At 46.0% G+C, this 23,070-nt stretch overlaps 1 protein-coding gene across 1 annotated transcript in view; it reads left to right on the forward strand.

Moving 5' to 3' along the window:
- Nucleotides 1-23,070, forward strand: part of LOC126090559 (early growth response protein 4) — a 145,978-nt gene that overhangs the window by 96,462 nt on the left and 26,446 nt on the right. Inside the window, exon 2 of the mRNA XM_049906995.1 lies at nucleotides 7,888-8,289. Coding sequence (XP_049762952.1) covers nucleotides 7,926-8,289 — 364 coding nt within the window. The 5' untranslated portion in view covers nucleotides 7,888-7,925. The remainder of the gene's footprint in view (nucleotides 1-7,887; nucleotides 8,290-23,070) is intronic.

Consider the following 23,070-nt stretch of genomic DNA (forward strand, 5'->3'; position numbering starts at 1 on the left):
AAAATAAAATTATTTAATTATTTTTGTTTGTATCAGGTACAGGTCAGGAGTCGTGCTACGCGCTGAAATCCCCGTACCATATTACAGTGGCACGCTGCTACGGGATCCAAAACAAAATGGACGAAGTCATTCATAAAGTGTAGCATCGTGCAGCAATTCATTTGCAGCAGCTTTGGAATTGTTGCAGCTGTGTGAGGTGGCTACTTTAGCACGCATTTAGTTTTGGATCCCCTAACGGCGTGCTGGCGTGAAATTCAGTGTGAAGTATTAGTATCTCTGTTTTTCGTAACTGAACTCTAAGGGAAAAATACTAGCTTTTGTAAATATACTGCTTCGGATAAATAACAATGCACCTTCCACGTCGTCTTCGCAATGTAATCTGCTGCCAATAACTGTGTGCATCTCAATATGGATGTCAGATAAAATCAGTGTGACCGACGAGATTTTGCAGGTCTCAAGATTTCTTGCACGCTCCAAAAACTCACTCATATATGCGACTAGTTCTTCCCTTCCACCTCCAATCCTATGTGACCCCAAGAGCAGATAGTACGTTATCTGTGTCTCCTGTCTACGTATTCAATATTAGCGGTATACTGGTTTCCTCGCAAGGTATTCAACGTAGCGTAGTTGTACCAAATAGTTACTCGTAACAGACGCACACCCTGACCACGCCGGGAACCACCGGGCATACTGGGGCGCTGCTGTCGCAGCAGGGAGTAGGGGCGGGTGGTGGGGGATGGCCGATGGTGGGGGTGTGGTGGGGGTGGGCTGGCCGTGACCTTGCGCTCGGGGGTCGCCGCCGCTGCCGCTCGATCGAACGGCCTGAGCGCTCTGCCGCACCGTGAATGAAGCGTGACGTCACGCGCTGTGCGGCTATCAGCTGGGCTAATAATACCGCAGCCCGACGCGGTGCGGCGCGGCGCGATAACGCCCGAGCCCCACGGATGGGTCCGGCGCGCAGTCGACGTCCTTGTCATCATCACTGTCTCTTTCCAAGACACTTCCATATGTCTACATCTGCACTCGCCAAGCCAGCTTACGGTGGACGGCGGAGGGTGATTTTCATACCGTAGTCACTCCACCCCCCCTCACCCTGCCCCCCCCCCCTCAGTTTTTCCTATTGCAGATGCAAATAGTGCTCTAGAAGAACGATTGTTAGCAAGTCTCCGTATGGGCATGATTCTCTCTAATTCCGTCTCTAATGACCTCGCTGTTGACCGGACGTTAAACCCTACTGTTACTTTTTTTTCTCTAATTTTATCTTCATGGTCTTCTAACAACATATACATAGGGGGATGCAGACCAGTTGACTGTTTCCATTGAAGGACGCTGATTTTCATAGTAAACCACAGCGTTATGCACAATACCGCTCTTGTAGTGTCTCTACTGGAGTTGCCTGAGTATCTTCGAGACGCTTCTGGGCTTACTAAATGAAAAAGTAACAAACCGCACTGTTTTCCTTAGGATTTTCTGTATCAAGCCTGTATGATACGGACTCGAGACTCACGACCAATACTCAAGTACTGGTCAAACGAGGGTTTTGTAAGCTACCTCCTCTGTGATTGGGCTACATTTCCAGCGGATTCTATCAATGGATCTGACTGGAATTTCCGTTACCGCCGACCTGTGTGGCCGAGCGGCTCTAGGCGCCTCAGTCTGGAATCGAGCGACCGCTACGGTCGCAGGTTCGAATCCTGCTTCGGGCATGGATGTGTGTGATGTCCTTAGGTTAGTTAGGTTTAAGTAGTTCTAAGTTCTAGGGGACTGATGACCTCAGACGTTAAGTCCCATAGTGCTCAGAGCCATTTGAACCATTTTCCCGTTACCTGCCATCAAGAGCGCTCATAGCCGGAGGCAAGAGGAGATGGGCAGGGGGTGTGGCCATCCCCTCTGTGAAAGGAAAAATTATTGTGTAGTCAGGTGCTTTTCTTTCATTAAAATTATTTAAGAGTCGATATTACACACGTTTTTAACAGAGACGGAACTGAAAGCTTTATATGGTTACTTACAAGTCATCATTCGGCCTCCAAAATGTTAAAAATTACTCCTTACCCTCAGGTCTAGGCCCCTCCTCCCCCCTCCCGAAAAATATTGTACGGGCGCCTTACCGGTCATTTATTTCTTCGTGATAATTCCATTTAAAATCACCCTGTATCCACACTCCTAGACATTTTAAGGATTTAACTGCTTGGAGTGATTTTTCTGCAATCGTGTAATCATACAATAATGGAACTTCCTTCCCATTTATGCACAATAGGTCACATTTGCCTATTTTGAGCACCAGTTGCCAGTCACTGCATCAACTGTTGGTCATCTTCTAGGTTTCCTGGGTTTCGGTACAATTTTCTACCGTTGCGGCTTCTCTGCATACAACAGCATTATCCGCGAAAAGCCTCATGGAACTTCCACTATGTCAGTTACACTTTCTGTAAAAAGTAATGGTCCTACGGGAGTGTAATGAAAAGTGATGTCTCCGAATTTTTATGTGAAACTCTTAATGCTTTTTAAATTAAAATAACTTTATTAACTTTTACGTCTCTTCTGTCCACTTAAATACTTCTTGACACAGTCACCCTGGCGACCAACACATTTCTCCCAACGAGAGACCACTTTGTTGATACTGTGACTGTAGAATATTTGACTTTGTTGACGGAACCCCTACGTCACCTCTGCTTGCACCGCTTCAACAATGTCAAAATGAATTTCTCGAAGGTGTTGTTGAAGTTTAGAACAGAGAATCGGATGGGCCCAAGTTGTGCTGAAGGAGATGGTGCTCCATGTTTGGACGAACTGCTCAGATTCTGAACTCAATTACAGAACACCTTTTCTCACGCACCGACAAAGCTACGTTACATACGGCCATGTTTCACCCTATAGATAGGAGCCCTCTAGCGGCAGATGTCTGCAAATATGTAGACATCAAGAATAAAGATGCAGAATGTTAACAGTGTTTGTTTTATTTAAAAAAAAAAAGAAAACGGCATGCGGAAGCCAAGCAACACATCAGTCTGCGTCCTCATGTGCTTCAAACGTGAACATCCCATAGAAACGCAAACAACTTTGTCTGCGCGTTGTGAATTGAATTCTAAAAACACAAATCCCTCCCACCTCAGACTTGCCCAGCAGCACGACAGCATACAACAAATGCTGACTACCAACACGTAGCTTCTGCGAGTACTGATATATACATTTCAAACTATTGTGAAGTACATGGCAGAAAGTACTTATCATTGTACGAAGTGTTAAGGTTTCTTTCTCTTCCATTCGCAGTATGTTGAACAAGGAGGATGTCTCTGTCTTTGCTGTAATTTGTGTACTTTGTCTTCGCGGTCCCTACATCTACATCTACATTCTACATCAACATTTATACTCCGCAAGCCACCCAACGGTGTGTGGCGGAGGGCACTTTACGTGCCACTGTTATTACCTCCCTTTTCTGTTTCAGTCGCGTATGGTTCGCGGAAAGAACGACTGTCTGAAAGCCTCAGTGCGCGCTAGAATCTGTCTAATTTCACATTCGTGATCTCCTCGGGAGGTATAAGTAGGGGGAAGCAATATATTCGATACCTCATCCAGAAATGCACCCTCTCGAAACCTGGCGAGCAAGCTACACCGCGATGCAGAGCGCCTCTCTTGCAGAGTCTGCCACTTGAGTTTGCTAAACATCTCCGTAACGCTATCACGGTTACCAAATAACCCTGTGACAAAACGCGCCGCTCTTCTTTGGATCTTCTCTATCTCCTCCGTCAACCCGATCTGGTGAGCAATACTCAAGTATAGGGAGACATTGGAACTGTAATTCCCGGCGGTTATAATTAAAGTGTGGTTACTTACCGAGGTCCAGTGCGAGTTGAAATTATAGTATGGTAGCGAAACGTAGTAGATATTCTAATGTATTAATGCGAAACCGATTTACGCTGCAAAACAATTACTTCCAATTTTGGGCTACCAGGTGCTAACCTGGCTCTGTGAATGCATGAAGACGTACAAATTTATTTCAATATGTTATGGAGTGTATTGTATTGAACTGGGGACCTAGAAACGACGGAGAGGCTTCGTCCCCGCCGTAGTCCTCAGTGGTTCACAACCCCACAAGAGGCTTCACCAGTCCACTCACCCCACCGCCGGCCCACACCGAACCCAGGGTTATTGTGCTATTCGGCACCCAGATTGGATTTTTGCACTGTGTCTAAAATTCCCAATTCTAATCAATAAAAAATATCAGTACCAACTTACTGTTGCACTGAATGTCGGCTCTTAAACAGCGTGTTCTATCGCTCATGACGGAAAACAAAACAAGAAAAAGAATGAAATTCTTCATCTGCTACGATTGGATGATTCTAATTAACAATAACACAACATTCAGGATTAACAGAATGAAGGAAGATTAGGGTTTCACGTTCCGTCGACGTCGGTGTCACTAATGACGGACCACAAGCTCGGAATGTTTCAAGGATGGGGAAGGAAATTGGCTGCGCTCTTTCAAAGGAACCGTCCCGGCATTTGGCCGGAGCGATTTATAGATCTCACGGGCAGCGGGCAATCTAAATCTGGTTGACAGGAGGCTGATTTGAAGCGTAGTCCTCTCGAATGCAAGTCTGGTTTAGTACCCACTGAGCCACTTCGCTCGGTACTTACACGTAAGGGCAGAAGAGCTCCTGTGCAGTAGCTATATCATTTAAATAAGAAGGTGTGCACGAGGTTTACACATTTCTTTTTTTTCTGCAGAAATACTCTTCAGCGTTCTTATTGGAAACATCATGCTGAAATACTAAGGGTATCACTCGAGCACACCTATAACCATTCCATTTATAGCTCAGCTATGTGTGTGTGTGTGTGTGTGTGTGTGTGTGTGTGTGTGTGTGTGTGTGTGAATGTGCGTGTGTGTGCGTGCGTATGTGTTTACTGCGTGTAAAGCTAATAATACGTTCGTGGCCTCCTCCGAGGCTGTAGTATTCAAGACTGCTTCAAGCGACGAAGCAATGTTCATTAACGTACGAGCTTCCCGCTGTAATTGTTTATACTGCTGATTGTCTCTTCGGCAAGGATTTGTTTTCTGTATGTTTCCCCGTTTATTGCAAAAACATACCCGCTAAACCACTTAAATATACCAAACTTTATCAACACCAGCCTCAAAAGGCTCCCGATGACAATTACCGTGTCATTTTTGAGTACTATAAACATGTAAACACCATTAAGAACACTATCAGTTATGAAAACCTGTCAGGTAGTGAGCTCCGTACTCAAATACGTTGTTTATTTTATGATAGTGTCATCTTTATCGTAGACTTTTCGGAAGGAAACTGCAAAGTTTCAAATTATTTTTTTCTGAACATCGCAAGCTAACGTACTTCATTAGTAATATCTGCGAACATCCTGAGATAGTTTACTGTGGCTTTTATGCATACTGTAAAGCGAAAATATTTCCTTGAGAGATACACAGTGGTGTGGTAACTTCTGATATTGCATTCGCAAAGATAACGATAAATGGAACACATTATTAAGATCGTTTATTCTGGCAACAACTTTTTTTTTTCAAATCTTGAATTTTCATTTTTGGGAAAAAAATTGCCCAGAAATCAATAGTTCTTAAGACAGTCAAAGTAAATGGCTTGCCAACTTCGTTAAATGAATCAGTTAATTACGTCCACGGGTATGTCATATTAAACTCTGCCCACTAGGAATTCTTCAGTTACGCCATATTCCAAAGTAACGTACTGTTTAGTAACTTACAGCTGCCTGTTTCAATGGAACAACTTTTAGAAAAAGTGCCATTTAGCTAAGGACTTTTTGAGCAATGTAAACGGTCAGCGCAGTTAACTACTTTCTGAGTATCAGGCAACTACCGTCTGTGTTTAGTGCTTTTCGTGAATAGCTAGGCGAGTAATAGTGTTGTGCTTTGAGATACATACAATGATGCACACTCTTCTGGTATCACATCCCAACAGAAAAAATGGAGTACTATTGTTAGCCCTTTAATATCTGAAAAAATACTACATGGAAGAAAAAAATAAAATATTATGCCCTTCTAGAAGTACCCAAGACACCCAGGAGATGGCAGCACACGTCAGAAGCATTGGCAGCTTCTTGTGGAATCTGCACTACCAACACTAGTGTTCTATCGCATTTATTAGCGTCCCATTCGGATGATGCGAATTAGCGACGCTAGGTATTAAGGCGTTAGGAGACCGTCAATACGATCTATTTGGTAAACAAATACTGCGTTTGTTTACTAATCTATAGCGCAGAATGTTAAAAAATTTTTACGGAAATGAAAACAGTCTGGTTTCTGAAGAGTTTCTGGCAGAGTCCAGCAACAGATTAGCGCCTGCTTGGTCGGCCAGGCCAGTCGAACAGCACTGAACTGCCCGAACGTCTCGCCGACTTCTGTGCGGCAGGAATGTGACAGCCGGCAGTGGCGAGGAAGCGCTGCCAGCGGCAGCGGCCGTGACGTGGAGTGGAGACGTGACGTGTCGCTCGCCGTGTTTACGTGTACTTGTAAGGGGGCGGAGGAGGCCCGGCCGCCTACGCGATGCCGCCGCACCGGCTAAATATACCGCGCGCTGCTATCTTTGCGTCCACTTGGCACGCGACGCCCCTATTTCTAATTCCTCGCCGATGGTGTCATCGGTACGTAACGGTAGCGCGCGCTCTGCCCGCCGCACCGGCTGACCGCTTACATAACAGCACGTCACACGCTTGCTGGCCGGTTTATTTGAGGCTTGACTCACGGCTGGGGCCTTGGACGCCCTTCAAAAATGGAATCGCGGTCGTCGCCGGCTCGCATTCTGCCAACCGGCGTCGTATGCTTCGGAGCACCGCTATCGAGGAAACGGCGGCGCTACAGTGGCAGCACCTCAGTGCGACGGTCGCAGGAGGCGCCCGTCTGCGAGGGGAAGAGAGGGCTCTGACGGGAATGGGCGCGAGAACAGCTGTACTGTTCGCGCAAGCCGAAGCGGCGGTGTTGGTATCACTGCCGCCTCCCGAGCGTCGGCGAAACGTGCCGAGCCCGCCTGGCATTCCTCCGCCCGTGACGTCGAATTCGCGAGCTCTCGGCAGCGTTCGGCCCTTTCCGATCACCTTAAAAGGAGACGCCGCTGCGCAGCACTACAGAAGACTCCTCACGGTGCGCAGCATTGTTGCGGAGGCAAAGGACTTGGCCGAGATGTGCGGCGCGGCCGTCGCTAGCGCAGAGCGTCCGCCGCGGCGAGAGCGGCGCTGCTATATCTGTTCGATTACGTCACCTTGACGTCACCGTTACGCGGCGCCGTGGAGGGGATGGCGGCGCCCGCCGAGTGACTGACGCCGCCGCGGGGTGGGGATGGCGCGCGGTGGGGGGAAGCGGAGGGAGGGGCCGCGTGCCGCCGCACTCTCATTGGCTGGCCGGCCCCGTCGCGACTTCCAAATATGGGACACGAGCTTCATTCATAAAACTGGTGACGGAGCCCGGCGGCGCGCTAGTGCTAGAGCAGACGCCGAGGAGGGAGGACGGCCGTCACACTAAGTGCGCGTGTGTTTGCGTGCGTGCCTGCGCGGGTGACCGATAAGCGGCTTTTGACAGCCGAAGGTGACGCGAGTACCTCGACCCCTCTCGTGGGAGGGACGCGACGTGCGACGACAACAACAACAACAACAACAACACAACAACCCTGTCGGCTACCGGTTGCGTGTTGGTGCTCCCCCTCCCCCAGTCACCCACATCCTGGACGTGCCACCTATTCGCCGCCGCCTCGGATTCGACGACGTCCGACTCGGCGAGAGGAAGTGACGCACCGCCACCGCCGACCACTCCGCCAGCCTCGCAGCAGCAGCAGGAGGAGGAGGCAGGGCTAGCCGTGCCGGGCGGACCTGCAGACACCGACACGCTGGTCTCTGACTGTCCAACAGGAGGAGGCGCGCCCGCCAGCACCTGCCCGCCGCCGACAATGATCATGGACGGCGTCGAGACGCTGGCGCCGCACCCGCCCCTGCTGCACCCGCACCCGCTCTTCCTGCCGGCCGAGAGCGCGGCCGCCGCCGCCGTGGCCGCAGCCGCCCACCACTTCAACGTGCTCAGCTTCGACTGCCTGTACTCCGGCAAAGACGCGGGCGCGGGCGCGGCCGGCTCGCCTTCCAGCCCGGCCACCGCCGCCTCCGCCGCCGCCTCCTCCACCGTCCCCGCGCCGCTCGCGGCGGAGCCGGCCACCCCCGAGCCGCAACCCGGAGACCTAAACACGCCCGTCACCACCTCCGGGGACATTCCGTCCTTCTTCGGACCGTCCACCGTAGTCGAGCCACCTCCCATTACAGGTACGGCGGCACCCTTCTCACTCGCGGCAATAAGTCCCGCGACGGGCGCCAACTCGCTTCGTGTCCCTGTGTAACAGCGGCTCCCACACCTCTAACACACCAGACGCAATCGAGTACCGGAAATATAGCCCGCTTTACGCTTGTATATAATGTCGCTTATCGCTCCTGGCTTCCAAACACTGCTCATGGAGTGACAATCTCTCCATTTGTTTATAATGCGTTAGTGTCAAGCTGACGCTCTCCAATAGCACACCTCTGCCTTTTAAGTTGTTGTTTATGTTTTTCTTATACCATGTAAACACCGTGATCCTGATGATGACTATCTGCTATAGTGATCGAAACGTTGTTTTATTTTAGAACAAATACAGTATTCTTATTTATTCAGTCAGCTTCTCATTTTGGTCTCACGAGGCTCAGTGGACTCGGTTCCAGTCTTTCCCCCCCAAACATAGGGTGGTTACTGAGAACTGGAGTCGAGACCGGCGAAAACTACTAGGCCACGAATACAATGCTGTGCTGGAGACACGTAAGAGCCACCGGTCAGTGCCATCGTCAATACAGAATGTTCATTCTGTTACTCGAAGTCTATCAAATAATAGATTTAATTGCACATTTTATGTTGTCTTTTTATGTTCTTCTCATACCGTGTAATTGTAGCTGCCCTGATGGTGGTTACCAACAGTAACGACCGAAACGTTGCGAAATTTCAGAATAAATACCGTCACGCAGAGAGCTATCTGGCCGGACTACGCTCAGGTATTCCGCAGTTTGCGCAGAATTTTATGTAAACTGTACGTCTCGCCGACGCTGAAGAGAGCGCAACGCTAGCGGACGCAGCCGGCAACCGGCAAGCGGCTGGTGACTTGTTGCGTGTGGCAAGCACTGACTCATCTCCGGGCAATGAGTCCCGCTGGCGCTCAGAAGCACGTGCCTGCTGCGCCGTTGGCAGCGTCGCGTCGAGCGATTCAGCGGCGCAGCGATCGCAAGCCGACAGTGCCAGCGGCAAATGCGTCTTGTGCGGACGCTGCGCACTGCTATGTCAACCGACGTTGTACACAGAGCTCGAAAACTAAATGTACTCTTCAACTGCTGTGTGTCTCGATTCTGGCCTTTTGGGACTCCGCAGACTAACTACTGTGCCCCTTATGATTTGACAATGTACTGTCAGTCTTGAAGTTAATCAACTCGACTTTAGTAAATACCTATTTCTTTATAAATAAAGCTTACTGGGGAGATTTCCCATGTGTTTCTGACGTAAGATAAATTCCGACCAATAGCTTATTGAACCACGATTATCGTATAATTTTTAGCTAACGTGTCTGTCTTTCAAAACTACCTGGCTTTTGCTTATGTGGCACGATTATATTACTATATTTTATTCAGCGCAGACAAACCGTCCATTAAACTTACGCCAGCAAAGTAATTATTTTGTATTTAAATATTTATTATTTTCCTGCGACAATACTTATCATTTTCAAGAGTGTTTGTCTGTCGCGCTGTTTGAGACGCTTCCTGCTCTAGGAGCCTCTCCTGATTTGAGCTTATACCGCCAAATACGTTGTAAATACAACGTTTAATCAGCGATGGTAAGCAACAGAAAAAAACATAAACAATGGACATAGTGATTCAAGTCTTATGTTCTCATGCTTCTCGTTGATTCGTCTCAGCGAGTGCTGCATCAAATTGCTTTTCTAGAGAATTGAAATAAAAATTATGGGAGCTATATTCCCTTACAGAACAACACTTTCCCAGGTACAGATGTCTGGATCAGCAGGGCGAATTGCAATGATCAAGAAAGGACCATATGCGTCTTCCTCCTTTTCCGCTTTATTAATCGTGTTGTGAAGTCTAGCGTCTGCTCAGTAGCCACAGAGTTCGCTAAAGCGCCGACAGGCAGCGCTAGTTACACGAGACGCCTAGGGCGCTCGGATAGCCTACCCCTGCTGGCATTTGAGGAGCGCAACACTCGAGTTTTGCGTTAAATACTCTTGTTCAGTTTCCTAATCAGAGAGCTCATTTGCATTGTGTTTCTCTCCATCGTTTCCTGAACTTCAACCCTTCCCTCTGTCGTCTGTCTTCCCTCCTTGACACATTCCCCCCCCCCTCCTCCTTTCCCCCAAATGGACGCTATCAATAAATCGTAAATATGAGTACTTATAGCTTCATCTAATATTCAGTTTCCCAATGACATTTCATGCATTTATGAATTAAGCTGTACATGTATACACATTCCAGCTGTGTTTAGAATCGTGGTGTCTGACAATATGCTAACAGCATGACAGCCACAAGAAATTTTATACGTTTAGCGACATCCAGTCAAATGGTTCAAATGGCTCTCGGCACTATGGGACTTAACATCTGTGGTCATCAGTCCCCTAGAACTTAAAGAACTACTTATACCTGACTAACCTAAGGACATCACACACATCCATGCCCGAGGCAGGATTCGAACCTGCGACCGTAGCAGTCGCGCGGCTCCGGACTGAGCGCCTAGAACCGCGAGACCACCACGGCCGGCTTATCATCCAGTCACATTGTATAATTTGTTCGTCAGAGAAACCATATATTGATAATAAGAAAATGTTAACAGAATCGTGGTTTTGTTTGCTTTGTTATCCAGTACGAATTTTTTGTATTATCGTCACTATCAGATGTATTGATTTTCTAGAAGCTTATTCAGTCCTAACGGAGAACAGTCACACACGTTTGAATCTTTGAAAGAAGGAAGAATTATTGAAGATGAATCATTTTTAGCATTTTCTACATTATTTTTCTACACCTTCATTGATACTGTATACTAAAATGACACTGTAAAAACACGATATTAAATCAACATTTCAAATACCCAGCCTGATCCTAGACAAAAATGAAATTAAAAAAATATTTAAAAATGTTTTAACACGTTTTGACGATGTCTTAGTTCAAATTATTCACGTAACAGGGAGATGGAATCACATTACAATATGTGCTGTCAATATGGTTGAAGCTTGTTCATTAAACGAAGTACGATTAAAATGACTGTTGATGTCGTTGTCATTTTTCACCTATTTTATTCCTTCATTCCGTTCAACGCACCACTGCTAGAGAAATTTTTTGCTTGTTATGTGCTCAAACGAATGTTTGCTAAAGAACGTCAAATTTTATTTATGGCAGTAGAAGGTTATATTCTGCTATTGCAAGTTCGGCGTTATGCCACTGTCAAGCATTGAGAGTAGCAGAATAGGAAATTCTACAGACGTAAGTTGAACATAACACCTCTTGAAAAATCCATATAAGCTGCAAACACAATTTGCAAGATTTTAATGAAATCCACTTCCCTTTAACGAATGATTTTTGTAGTTTGTTTGAAATAAAATGTAGTTTAGTAAGGAGAGAACTTGTAAATTTTCCCTTCAGTATTGCTCTTTACTGATAAGTTCTAGATGCATCAGTGTTCTTCACAGCAAGCGACGCACTGACGAAGTCAAAAGTGAAGAATGATACTGTTAGAATCGTTGTGGATGCTGTACGTAATGTAGAGCACATTTTCTGCAGGTGACTGTCGACTGCCACAGTTTCTGAGTAAGCACTTTTAGAATTTGCCTGGAAAAGACTATTCCTTAATCAATGGTTTCTGTAGTTTTACTTTTACTTTCCCCTTCAATATTACTCTCTAATACTAAGTTCTAGCTGTACCAGCGTTACTCATACTTGAATGGTAAAATGAAAACTGGGGAAATGACATTGTGATGTTGCATTGTGGATGATGTACAGGACACTGAGTTCATTTCGCGCGGGTTACCGCAGATTATTGGTGCCAATTAAGGCAGCACTTTTGGAATGTGTTACGGTGTATATACCTCCGCCTCCGGCCCTGTCACCTGTCTGAGCGCTCGCCCCTAGGTACAGGAGCACCGCCCACGCGCCGCCGGCGCCCCGTCAGCTGATCCGGCGCCCGGGCCCTGGCCGATCAATACGCGACGTCCATTCATGAAGTCGCAGCGGCGCGCCGCCCTCCAGAACTTTCACGCGTTGACCTAGCCCTGTCCGCCCATTCACAAAGCCTGCATCCCTCGACACTCCGTAGAGAACGCCTATTTGCCGGTGCCGCGCGAGCTACGCTCGTATTGCAACATTCTGCGCCGAATCGAGGTCTTGTTTTGTCTCCTGTTGCTTATGTAATAAAAGTCAATACGCTGGTGTTATTCTGTGTTTCACTTTTGTGAACCGATCCAGTAACCATCTATATTACATTGATCAAATTTTAAAAAAATTTAAATGCTGACACAATCTACCCATTAAGAGTTACAATCTTATGGTAAAGGTTTAACGCCGTAAGTCAAGTATTACGCTCTGAAGCTATGTATACTGAGTGACCCAGACTACTGTCGTCCAGTATTTGAGAATGTGAGCACTTAGCGATTTCCAAACTAATTTACACATAATTTCTAACCATTACGAAACTTTCTCTCGCTGACGGGCCCCACCACACCCAAATCCGATAAAATCACGAAAGGAAATAAGTTCATCGATTACCACATTTCCACTGTTCCTACAGTAAGACTACAGCATCAGACATTCATTTTAATTTATTATTTCTTTACTACTGATTCCACTCGCAACACATTTTGTAGACAGTATTCACATATATCGCTGAACGCACCTGCGAAATTATGTAATTTTGAGACGCATATTTCGGGAAATACAACGTTTTATACATGAGATGGGGATTTACTGGTACTCGTCTGTTCACTGACTCCTAAAAGCGACTGCAGATTTTATTTTGTGTTGTTATTGTTATTACTGTCGACGTTCGCCAGGTAATGCAACACATTCGTTTTCTCGGCCAGTTTCCTTTGAAAACATACGGAATTCGTTGTGGGAATCGTGGAATATTCCTGCTTCATCCCCTTTAGTTACATGAAGTTCCAACAGGTAGCAGCGCTATAAGTAGCCCTCAAAATGGCGTCTGCAACAGAAGTGCGTTCCAAGCAGAGAGCTATCATTGAGTTTCTTTTGGAGGGAAAGCAGAGCATCGCAGATTCACAGATGCTTGCAGAATGTCTACGGAGACGTGGCAGTGAACAAAAGCGCGGTGAGTCGTTGAGTGACACGACTGCCATCATCGCAACAAGATCGTGCGAACCTGCCCGAGATCCCGCGTACCGGCTGGCCGCACACAGCTCTGGTTTCTGCAGTGTTGGATCGTGCGGACACTCTTTTTTGAAGTGAGCGACAGAAGGAAACGAACTTCTTCTTCCCCATGACAACACAACACCTCAAAAACGTCTACGTGCCCGAGAGGAGCTAATGAAACTCCATTGTCCTTACAGAGGGATGCACTCTGAGCGAAGCACTACTTGCAAGACGCGGAAGTCATTGATGCAGCATGACGTTGACTCTGTCGTCGACACGTAGAGTGGTACCATGTGTGCATACAGGCCAGTAAGATGGCCTAAGGTCTTTACACTGGACGGAGATTATGTTGAAAAATAGTCTTTTGTAGCCAAAAGATGTGATAGAAGAAGAAACAGGAGTCGATTTAGAAGAGATAGGGGATCCAGTATTAGAATCGGAATTTAAAAGAGCTTTGGAGGACTTACGGTCAAATAGGGCAGAAGGGATAGATAACATTCCATCAGAATTTCTGAAATCATTGGGGGAAGTGGCAACAAAACGACTATTCACGTTGGTGTGTAGAATATATGAGTCTGGCGATATACCATCTGACTTTCGGAAAAGCATCATCCACACAATTCCGAAGACGACAAGAGCTGACAAGTGCGAGAATTATCGCACAATCAGCTTAACAGCTCATGCATCGAAGCTGCTTACAAGAATAATATACAGGAGAATGGAAAAGAAAATTGAGAATGCGCTAGGTGACGATCAGTTTGGCTTTAGGAAAAGTAAAGGGACGAGAGAGGCAATTCTGACGTTACACCTAATAATGGAAGCAAGGCTAAAGAAAAATCAAGACACTTTCATAGGATTTGTCGACCTGGAAAAAAGCGTTCGACAATGTAAAATGGTGCAAGCTGTTCGAGATTCTGAAAAAAAGTAGGGGTAAGCTATAGGGAGAGACGGGTCATATACAATATGTACAACAACCAAGAGGGAATAATAAGAGTGGACGATCAAGAACGAAGTGCTCGTATTTAGAAGGGTGTAAGACATGGCTGTAGCCTTTCGCCCCTACTCTTCAATCTGTCCATCGAGGAAGCAATGATGGAAATAAGAGAAATGTTCAGGAGTGGAATTAAAATACAAGGTGAAAGGATATCAATGATACGATTCGCTGATGACATTGCTATCCTGAGTGAAAGTGAAGAAGAATTAAATGATCTGCTGAACGGAATGAACAGTCTAATGAGTACACAGTATGGTTTGAGAGTAAATCGGAGAAAGACGAAGGTAATGAGAAGTAGTAGAAATGAGAACAGCGAGAAACTTAACATCAGGATTGATGGTCACGAAGTCAATGAAGTTAAGGAATTCTGCTACCTAGGCAGTAAAATAACCAATAATGGACGGAGCAAGGAGGACATCAAAAGCAGACTCGCTATGGCAAAAAAGGCATTTCTGGCCAAGAGAAGTCTACTAATATCAAATACCGGCATTAATTTGAGGAAGAAATTTCTGAGGATGTACGTCTGGAGTATAGCATTGGTAGTGAAACATGGACTGTGGGAAAACCGGAACAGAAGGGAATCGAAGCATTTGAGATGTGGTGCTATAGACGAATGTTGAAAATTAGGTGGACAGATAAGGTAAGGAATGAGGAGGTTCTACGCAGAATCGGAGAGGAAAGGAATATGTGGAAAACACTGATAAGGAGAAGGGACAGGATGATAGGACATCTGCTAAGACATGAGGGAATGACTTCCATGGTACTAGAGGGAGCTGTAGAGGGCAAAAACTGTAGAGGAAGACAGAGATTGGAATACGTCAAGCAAATAATTGAGGACGTAGGTTGCAAGTGCTACTCTGAGATGAAGAGGTTAGCACAGGAAAGGAATTCGTGGCGGGCCGCATCAAACCAGTCAGTAGACTGATGACCAAAAAAAAAAAAATTACTGAACGCCTCTCGTACATTCCGTTTAGGCCTACACCGTGCCACGTACTTACTACTCATGGGGAGAGCTTTCCTCTTAGCCCAATAGTCTCTCATCCTTCCGTTATAGGTGTTTTTACTACTTATGGGGAGCTTTCCTCTTAGCCCAGTAGTCTCTCATCCTTCCTTTATAGGTGTTTTTCCATTCCTGGGTTCATTTCACTACAGTTTCTGGACGCAGGTTACTTCTGTTAGAGAGCGCAGAGGATCTGATATTCTAATGAGCATTCTGTACTGATCTCTGCCTTGAATGTCGTTGTGGTCAACGTCTTTCCCAACCACCTCTGTCCACTTCGCCCGAAGATGCCTTATTTATTTACTTGTTGTAAGTAAATTTAAAATTCGTGAGAAGGAAAACTGAAAAAGACAACATTGCCTTTTGGGCCTGAATTATTTTTCTTAAATTCTGTTCACTTTCCTTGTGTATCGAGTGTGAAAGATTTCGGCATCGATCCCCTGAAGTCTATTCCGAATAACATGGTGGCATGACTTGCGACTTCTTTTGTTTCAAAGTTGAACAGCGAGGACATTAGATATTTTGACACAGACTGGGCGGGGATTTGGGCGTTACTTTGCATTAGTAATAAGACCAGCGTTTCCGGTCTCCATTGTTTGCTGCTTCTGATGTCTACTATAGCGTATTCTCTGGGTTCTGTTCCCGGTAACTGTATTAGATTGCAACATTTTATCAGACTGGCTGAGAATAATGAAAATTTCCCTTATTTATAGCGCTGTGAGAGCTCGTAACCGAGAATGCTGGATGTAATCCTCGCCCGCCATCAAGATGTATCTTCTCTAAGGCTTAGTCTAGCAGTGTTCCTTTGAAAAGGACAAAGCAGATTACACCATAAAAGTCAGTGTTTTGATGCCTTCAGACCGGCTCGGGTCAAGCTGCTACTGTTCAGCTTCGGTTTTTTCCTGTAGCAGAGACTCCTTTATAAATCTGAAAAGATGAGAGGTGAAATACTAACTCGACTCAAATGGAACGAGTCTTCTCGCATCACTAAGATGCCATATGTTATATCGTATTGGTGCAACTGTTTTTCAAACTTGAGCTGTGTCTAAACTTTTATCAGAATGGAGCAAGTACACCGCAGTGGACAAGCAGTATAATATAGACATCAGTACAATTTACCGGCTTGATCGCTAATCTTTGGTACAAGAGTACATGAGAGACGTGAACAAGATACAGTGCTTCGAAAATTTAAAAGTTATTTTGAGAATGGCTGTGGCCGAAAGATGTTGACGTGAAAAAAAAGAAAAAAAATATACATTGAAGGTGGCAGTTATATTGAGTAGTGACAATGATCACAGAGTAGTACCGTGATTTCATGTCATTTACACATAACATAGACGTCAGCATTGAAGTAACGTTTCAGAATACGTCTACTCCAGAGTAATGCACCTTCAGTACATACAGACGCTGTCGATCAATAAGACGTGTAGGCAGAAAACAAGCGAATGGCCTCCCAGTATATTTAGCCGTGTACGTTGCTCGTGCTTCGATTCTTCAGCAGCTGCTGCCGTTGGGAAAACAGTTTTCCCGAGTAAAGCTGCACCAGGATTCTCAATGAGCATCCAACTGCGTCATCCCAGCGCTTACGTATGAGGAAGGAAACAACGCCGCAGGCTGTCTGCGAGAATCCCTGTCTTTCCTTGAAGCGACTGCAGGAAAAATTATGCGCTCGAGAGCACTTTCTGTCAAGGGAAGCACCAGATGGCTTACGAGTCATTCTTCGGGGACATTTTTGCGACATGATTTAGATCTGAGAGCCAGGTAAAACCTTTAAAAAAGTTGACTCTCAGGGGCAGCTTTGACTTTTTCTCCAAAAATACCATCAGCGTAACGTGCACGTAGTAAACGCAAATTAACCTCTCCATCGTTCACAGTGTCGCTATAAAAATTTTGTTCCAGTGTTGTTTAGCTAACTGCTTTGCATCTTCTACCAGTGCTTTCCGACACTCATAGAATGTGCATCAAGAGACCTCTTGTGTTTTGCTCATCTGACAACGGCTTCAGAAAAAACATTTTCTCGGCATAGACTTGTGTGACTGGAAGCTGCTGAAACTGTGCTGTGATTCCATTCAGGTTTTCAGCTTTTGCACTCGTCAAAGATGAGGTGCACAAAATTTCAGTACAAGTTGCTTTTAGTAACACATGTACGTCAACATAAACATTTTGCGGACGGAATCATAGAATGTGTCCATCGTTGAATACAGTCTATTACCAAATCAGCCCTTGAGTAAATGCGAAACACGGTCTCACTCTGCGAGCGTAAATTGCGGAAGCTAAGCAAGATACGAAGCAGATAGGTTTAATAAAATTCACGTGCACAAAAAGAGTTGCTGCATTCGTAATTAAGTGCTACTTATGTAATTGCAGCCAGCCGCGGTGGCCGAGCGGTTCTAGGCGCTTCAGTCCGGAACCGCGCGACTGTTACGGTCGCAGGTTCGAATCCAGCCTCGGTCATGGATGTGTGTGATGTCCTGAGGTTAGTTAGGTTTAAATAGTTCTAAGGGACTCATGACCTCAGATGTTAAGTCCCATAGTGTTCAGAGCCATTTGAACCATTTGTAATTTCAGTATCGAGGACTTGTTCAATTATAGGTACTACGAAGGACGTGACGAGTGAGAGGAATGAAACGATGTCTACTCATTCACTCCACGACAACTGTATAGTTACTTGACGAGTAGCAGCTGCGGTTTCAGTTGCCTGCATTAGCAGCTGAGAGAGCTTACAGGGTTCAGTAGCGAGCCCCAGTGTGTGGGTTAGCGGGATTAGAGCATTTTTTTTTGTCTACTAAGAGAGTGTGTAGCATTTTTATGTACTACAGCCTCTGTCATTGAAACCTACGTGGAACACTTCAACTCATTATAGGGGTGTTCTTCGTTTCATCGAACTCCTGCCTGTCCCTTAAGCGCTTGGCTGGGAACTCAATAGCTCTCGTGGCACAGCTTCTAAGGAACGAAGAGAGTATAAAACTTTTTCTGTTTGGAGAGCTGTGCAGCTGCAAAGCATTTAAAGAACGGCATTATGGAACCACCAAAAACTACTGTAAAAATATTTATTCATAGGCAATTAGTTTCTATCAAGTGGCCATCTTTAAGTCACGGATTAATACTACGCCAAATTTAAGGAAAATCCCTTAGCGTCAAACACATGACTGTTTTTAGTCATTACGTCTACCCCACAGATGCACGTATGTATCACAGATGCTGAAACTGAAACCAATCATGAATTTTACGCCAAAGAATCTTCCTTAAAATTGATTTAGTGTCAATCGGTCAGTTGAAGATTATCACTTGATCGTGAGTAGTGAATGGTACAACAGTTCTCAATTATTCCGCGACGCCGTTCATCAAATACAACACAGAGCGAATAAGAAGTTGAATAATGAAAAAAATCCCACGTTCCTTTCCATTTTTCATCAGTGTCAGCTTCCTGTAAAGGTCTGTCTACATTCTTATTAAAGAGAAAAGCGTTTAAGGCACTTGTGAAAGAAAGACACGCGCTGCAGTATTTGGAGTACTAGAAGATTCGCTAGGAGCTGCCTTAACGTGTTTGAAACACTTGCTCTTCTCTCGAGTACCAGCCTGCCTTCCGGCGGAGTGACGCCACGGAGGCTGTGGCGTTGGCGCCGTACGAGAAATCAATAGCGCCAGCCGCCGAGGCGCGCAACGAGTGTGGCGGCGCTCCGTGGACGGGATGGCGATTGCACGGTGACGCAGTTCCCTCATCTCGCGAAAGGACCACGCCCACCAGAGACGGTGCTAAAATTCCTGAAAGACATTCCACATTTGAAATACGTGCAGCACGTTGACTCGGATTGGTCCAGAATTCGACTCTTGTATGGATCCAAGAAAGTTTTTCAGTCCAGAATAAAATTTTCGCTCTGAAGCGGAGTGTGCGCTGATATGAAACTTCTTGGCAGATTAAAACTGTGTGCCGGACCGAGATTCGAACTCGGGAACTTTGCCCCTACTGGGCAAATGCTCTACCGACTGAGCCACATAAGCACGACTCAGAACCCGACCTCTCAGCTTCTGCACGGGTTTCCACCAACCATTTATTTTTCCCATGTACACTGAAGAACATGGCGGATTTTAGAAATAAATAATTCAAATATGGAATACCTTGGATGAAGGTACAAACAAATTAGATGTTTTACCTTCAAGCGAACACGCAATCCTATTCACTATCTGTCGAATACAGCTATACATTTTTCCTCCAGTGAGACTTTCTCAATAAGCAAGAATGGAGGGGCTACGTGTCCCTTTAACTATTCTGCTTGACTTGTATTTATTCGTCAAACGTGGAATCCAGCCAGCACTTCCACGCGAAAGGGAAATTTCGTGAGTTCGAGTCTCCGTCGGGTAAACAGTTTTAACCAGCTAGGAAGTTTCAAGTTTTTCAATGTTGAAAAGAATAGATAAGCCACAGTTTCGATTCCATCTTAAATTATAGGTCTCCCTTTTGCTAGTTGGCTGAGATGGTAGAGGATTAGTGCGTCAGTTCCTGCCAATGACGAGGTCATTGGAGATGAAGCTGAAGGTCGGACTGGAGAAAATGCGGAAGGAAACCTCCCGTATCGCTTTCGGAGGAACCATCCGGGAAAAACCTTTAGAGATATGAGTTGGGATGGAGTAAAGGTATGGAATATCACATTTCGTGCGACCACGCCTAGGAGAAACAGCCTTCGAACTGACAGCTGCTTTCCTCTACTTATTTCAACTAACGATGTACCCACCTTAGATTTAACGAGTAAGACTCTGCATAACAATAACGTGTAGCGTTTGGGACACTTCCGTACGACCAGCTCTAACGACGCACAGGGTGTCCCAGAAATGATGCGATAAACTTCGAGGGGCTGTAGAGGGTGTCTTGAAGAACAAATCGAGGTCAGGAGCCCGTGTCCAGAAATGTCATCCAATGACACTACAGACCACCCCTTCGCCAGTAAACTTAACTTTGTACGGTGATGTATCGCCGGCGGAACGCCTAGCAATGCTGTCCACGATCGCCAGTGGAGAAGGTGGAGCTAGCTGTTATATAGACAGCTCTTGTCTACTATGAATGCGAAGCTCAGTTGCTTCGGTGGACGACGGTTTCGCACACGGGTTTCCATCTGCAATTTATTTTTCCCATTTACATCGAAAAAAATTGGAGATTTTATAAAGGCATAATTCAAATATGAAATAGTTTGGATGAAGGTACAAACAAATTAGTTGTTTTACCATGAAGCGAACACCCACTTCTGTTTACTAGCTGTCGAATGCAACTTATACAGCCGGCCGCTGTGACCTACCGGTTCTAGGCGCTTCAGTCCGGAACCGCGCTGCTGCTACGGTCGCAGGTTCGAATCCTGCCTCGGGCATAGGTTAGTTAGGTTTAAGTAGTTCTAAGTCTAGGGGACTGATGACCTCAGACGTTAAGTCCCATAGTGCTCAGAGCCATTTCAACCATTTTTGCAACTATACAGTTGTTCTCCAGTGAGACTTTCTTAATAAGCAGCAGTAGATTGGCTACGTATCCCTCTAGCTGTTCTGTTTGACTTGTATTTATTCATCAAACGAGGAATCCAGGATTGCCGCAAAAGATGGAAGGGGACGAGGTATATTGGACTAATACGGAATTTGTCTCTTATCACATGTGTTCATGTATTTTACCCAAGTCTTGAACGTGGAAGTATCACCTCTCTTCTGTCCATCGAAAGAGAATATTAAATACAGAGAAAATGTATTTTATCCATAATGGATGGGGCTGAACTGCGGGACTGTTCCTTAATAGGGTGTAGAATAATAATGGCTACCAGTCATAATAGAAAATGATTTTATTGAACAAACAACCGGTTTCGGGGTTGTGCCCATATTCAGTTGGTTTACATTCATGATTTGATGATGAACACATCATTTTTTTTTAATTTAAACAGTGATCTTCAACATTATGGGAACGTGCATCTGAATGTAAACCGTCTGAAGATGGGCACAAGTCCGAACCGGTCATTTGTTTAATAAAATCACCTTTATTGTGACTGGTAGCGGTTATTATTCTACACCCTTTAAAATAAAGGTGTCTCTACTCTGTTGATTGGGGAGGAAGAAGCTATGTATTCACCCTCTCACATTTCCCATCGCCACTAGCACACTAGATAGGAATGGTACTGATATATGTTGAACGGTTACCTTTAAGGTAAGGCATTCAGATTTGGCCAAAGGAAAGGAGCCCATGAGCGTGGGTGCAGAAGAATCTTCCAATTACGCACATGAACCAAACCACGAGGTATTCCAGCAGTCTTCCAAAGGGCATACCCGATCTCCTTTCCCCAATCTGAGCCCCTGTTTCGTCCCTAATGACGTCATCAACAAAGGGGCATGAAACTCTAGTCCTCCTTCCTAGCCCTCCTGCCGTCGCCAGTCGCTCATAAGCCTGGAGTACGTTTCGCCCACGCCCCCCGTAGCGCCTCCGAGAGCAGACGCCTCGCGTGCGGTACCGGAAGAGCGCGAGCCGCGGCCGAAGCTGGCCCGGAATGAGGTCGCGCGGCTCTCGCGCTTGTCGGGTCTCGAACCGGTGACCTTCCTGACAGCGACCGTTAAGCCGGGACAATAAAGCGTGTTAATAGGCGGCGCGGCGGGCTCGCAGCTGGCCCGGCAGCCGGCGCGACCGCATAGCTGCGTTAGGCGGGGCGCCTGACCCATATGCGCCAGTTGTCACCGCGGGCTGACCCCGTTGGCTCCAGCGCGGAGCACCTCTTTGTTCCCCTCGGCGCGCGCTGCCCTGCTGGAGAATCTGCCACAGCATCCAGCCGCGTGGACCCGGCTGCTGCTGCTGCTGCCGCGGCCAGCAACATCGACTCCAGTTGTCAACAGTCACACCCTGCACACGGAGGCAGTGATCGGAGCACCTGAACCGTTTTGAAAAATACTTTTTTTATTCAAAATTGTCTATATCTCATTTCTACACATATGTAACTACTCTGCAATTGACACTTAGGTGCTTCTTAGCATTTTGGGGCCTGTATGACAGTTTAATAGTTTCGACTGTTGTCAGTCATCACCAGAATCACTTCCTTGTTACCAAAGCAACAAGTCAGAAGATAGACTAGGTCCCATAGTTTTCGCCCGGGTTCCCGGGTTCGATTCCCGGCGGGGTCAGGGATTTTCTCTGCCTCGTGATGGCTGGGTGTTGTGTGCTGTCCTTAGGTTAGTTAGGTTTAAGCAGTTCTACGTTCTAGGGGACTGATGACCATAGATGTTAAGTCCCATAGTGCTCAGAGCCATTTGAACCAACCCATAGTTTTACTTAAACCGTCAATCAGTTCGTAAGTGACCACAATGGGTGCTATATGACCATCCGACGTGTTACTGTCGTAAAAAGGTACTCAGTGATAGTGTATAAATAACAAACGCAAAAAATGGTTCAAATGGCTCTGAGCACTATGGGACTTAACTTCTGAGGTCATCAGTCCCCTAGAACTTAGAAATACTTAAACCTAACTAACCGAAGAACATCACACACATCCATGCCCGAGGCAGGATTCGAACCTGCGACCATTGCGGTCGCGCAGCTCCAGAAGGTAGCGCCTAGAACCGCTCGGCCACTCCAGAGGGCTCATATAAGTAATCTGAAACATATTTATAATTAGTTATGTAAGATCGGAACCGTAGCATATCTTTTATTTCTTTTGAC

This window comes from Schistocerca cancellata, chromosome 1 (assembly GCF_023864275.1).
Source record: "Schistocerca cancellata isolate TAMUIC-IGC-003103 chromosome 1, iqSchCanc2.1, whole genome shotgun sequence".
Lineage (NCBI taxonomy): Eukaryota > Metazoa > Arthropoda > Insecta > Orthoptera > Acrididae > Schistocerca > Schistocerca cancellata.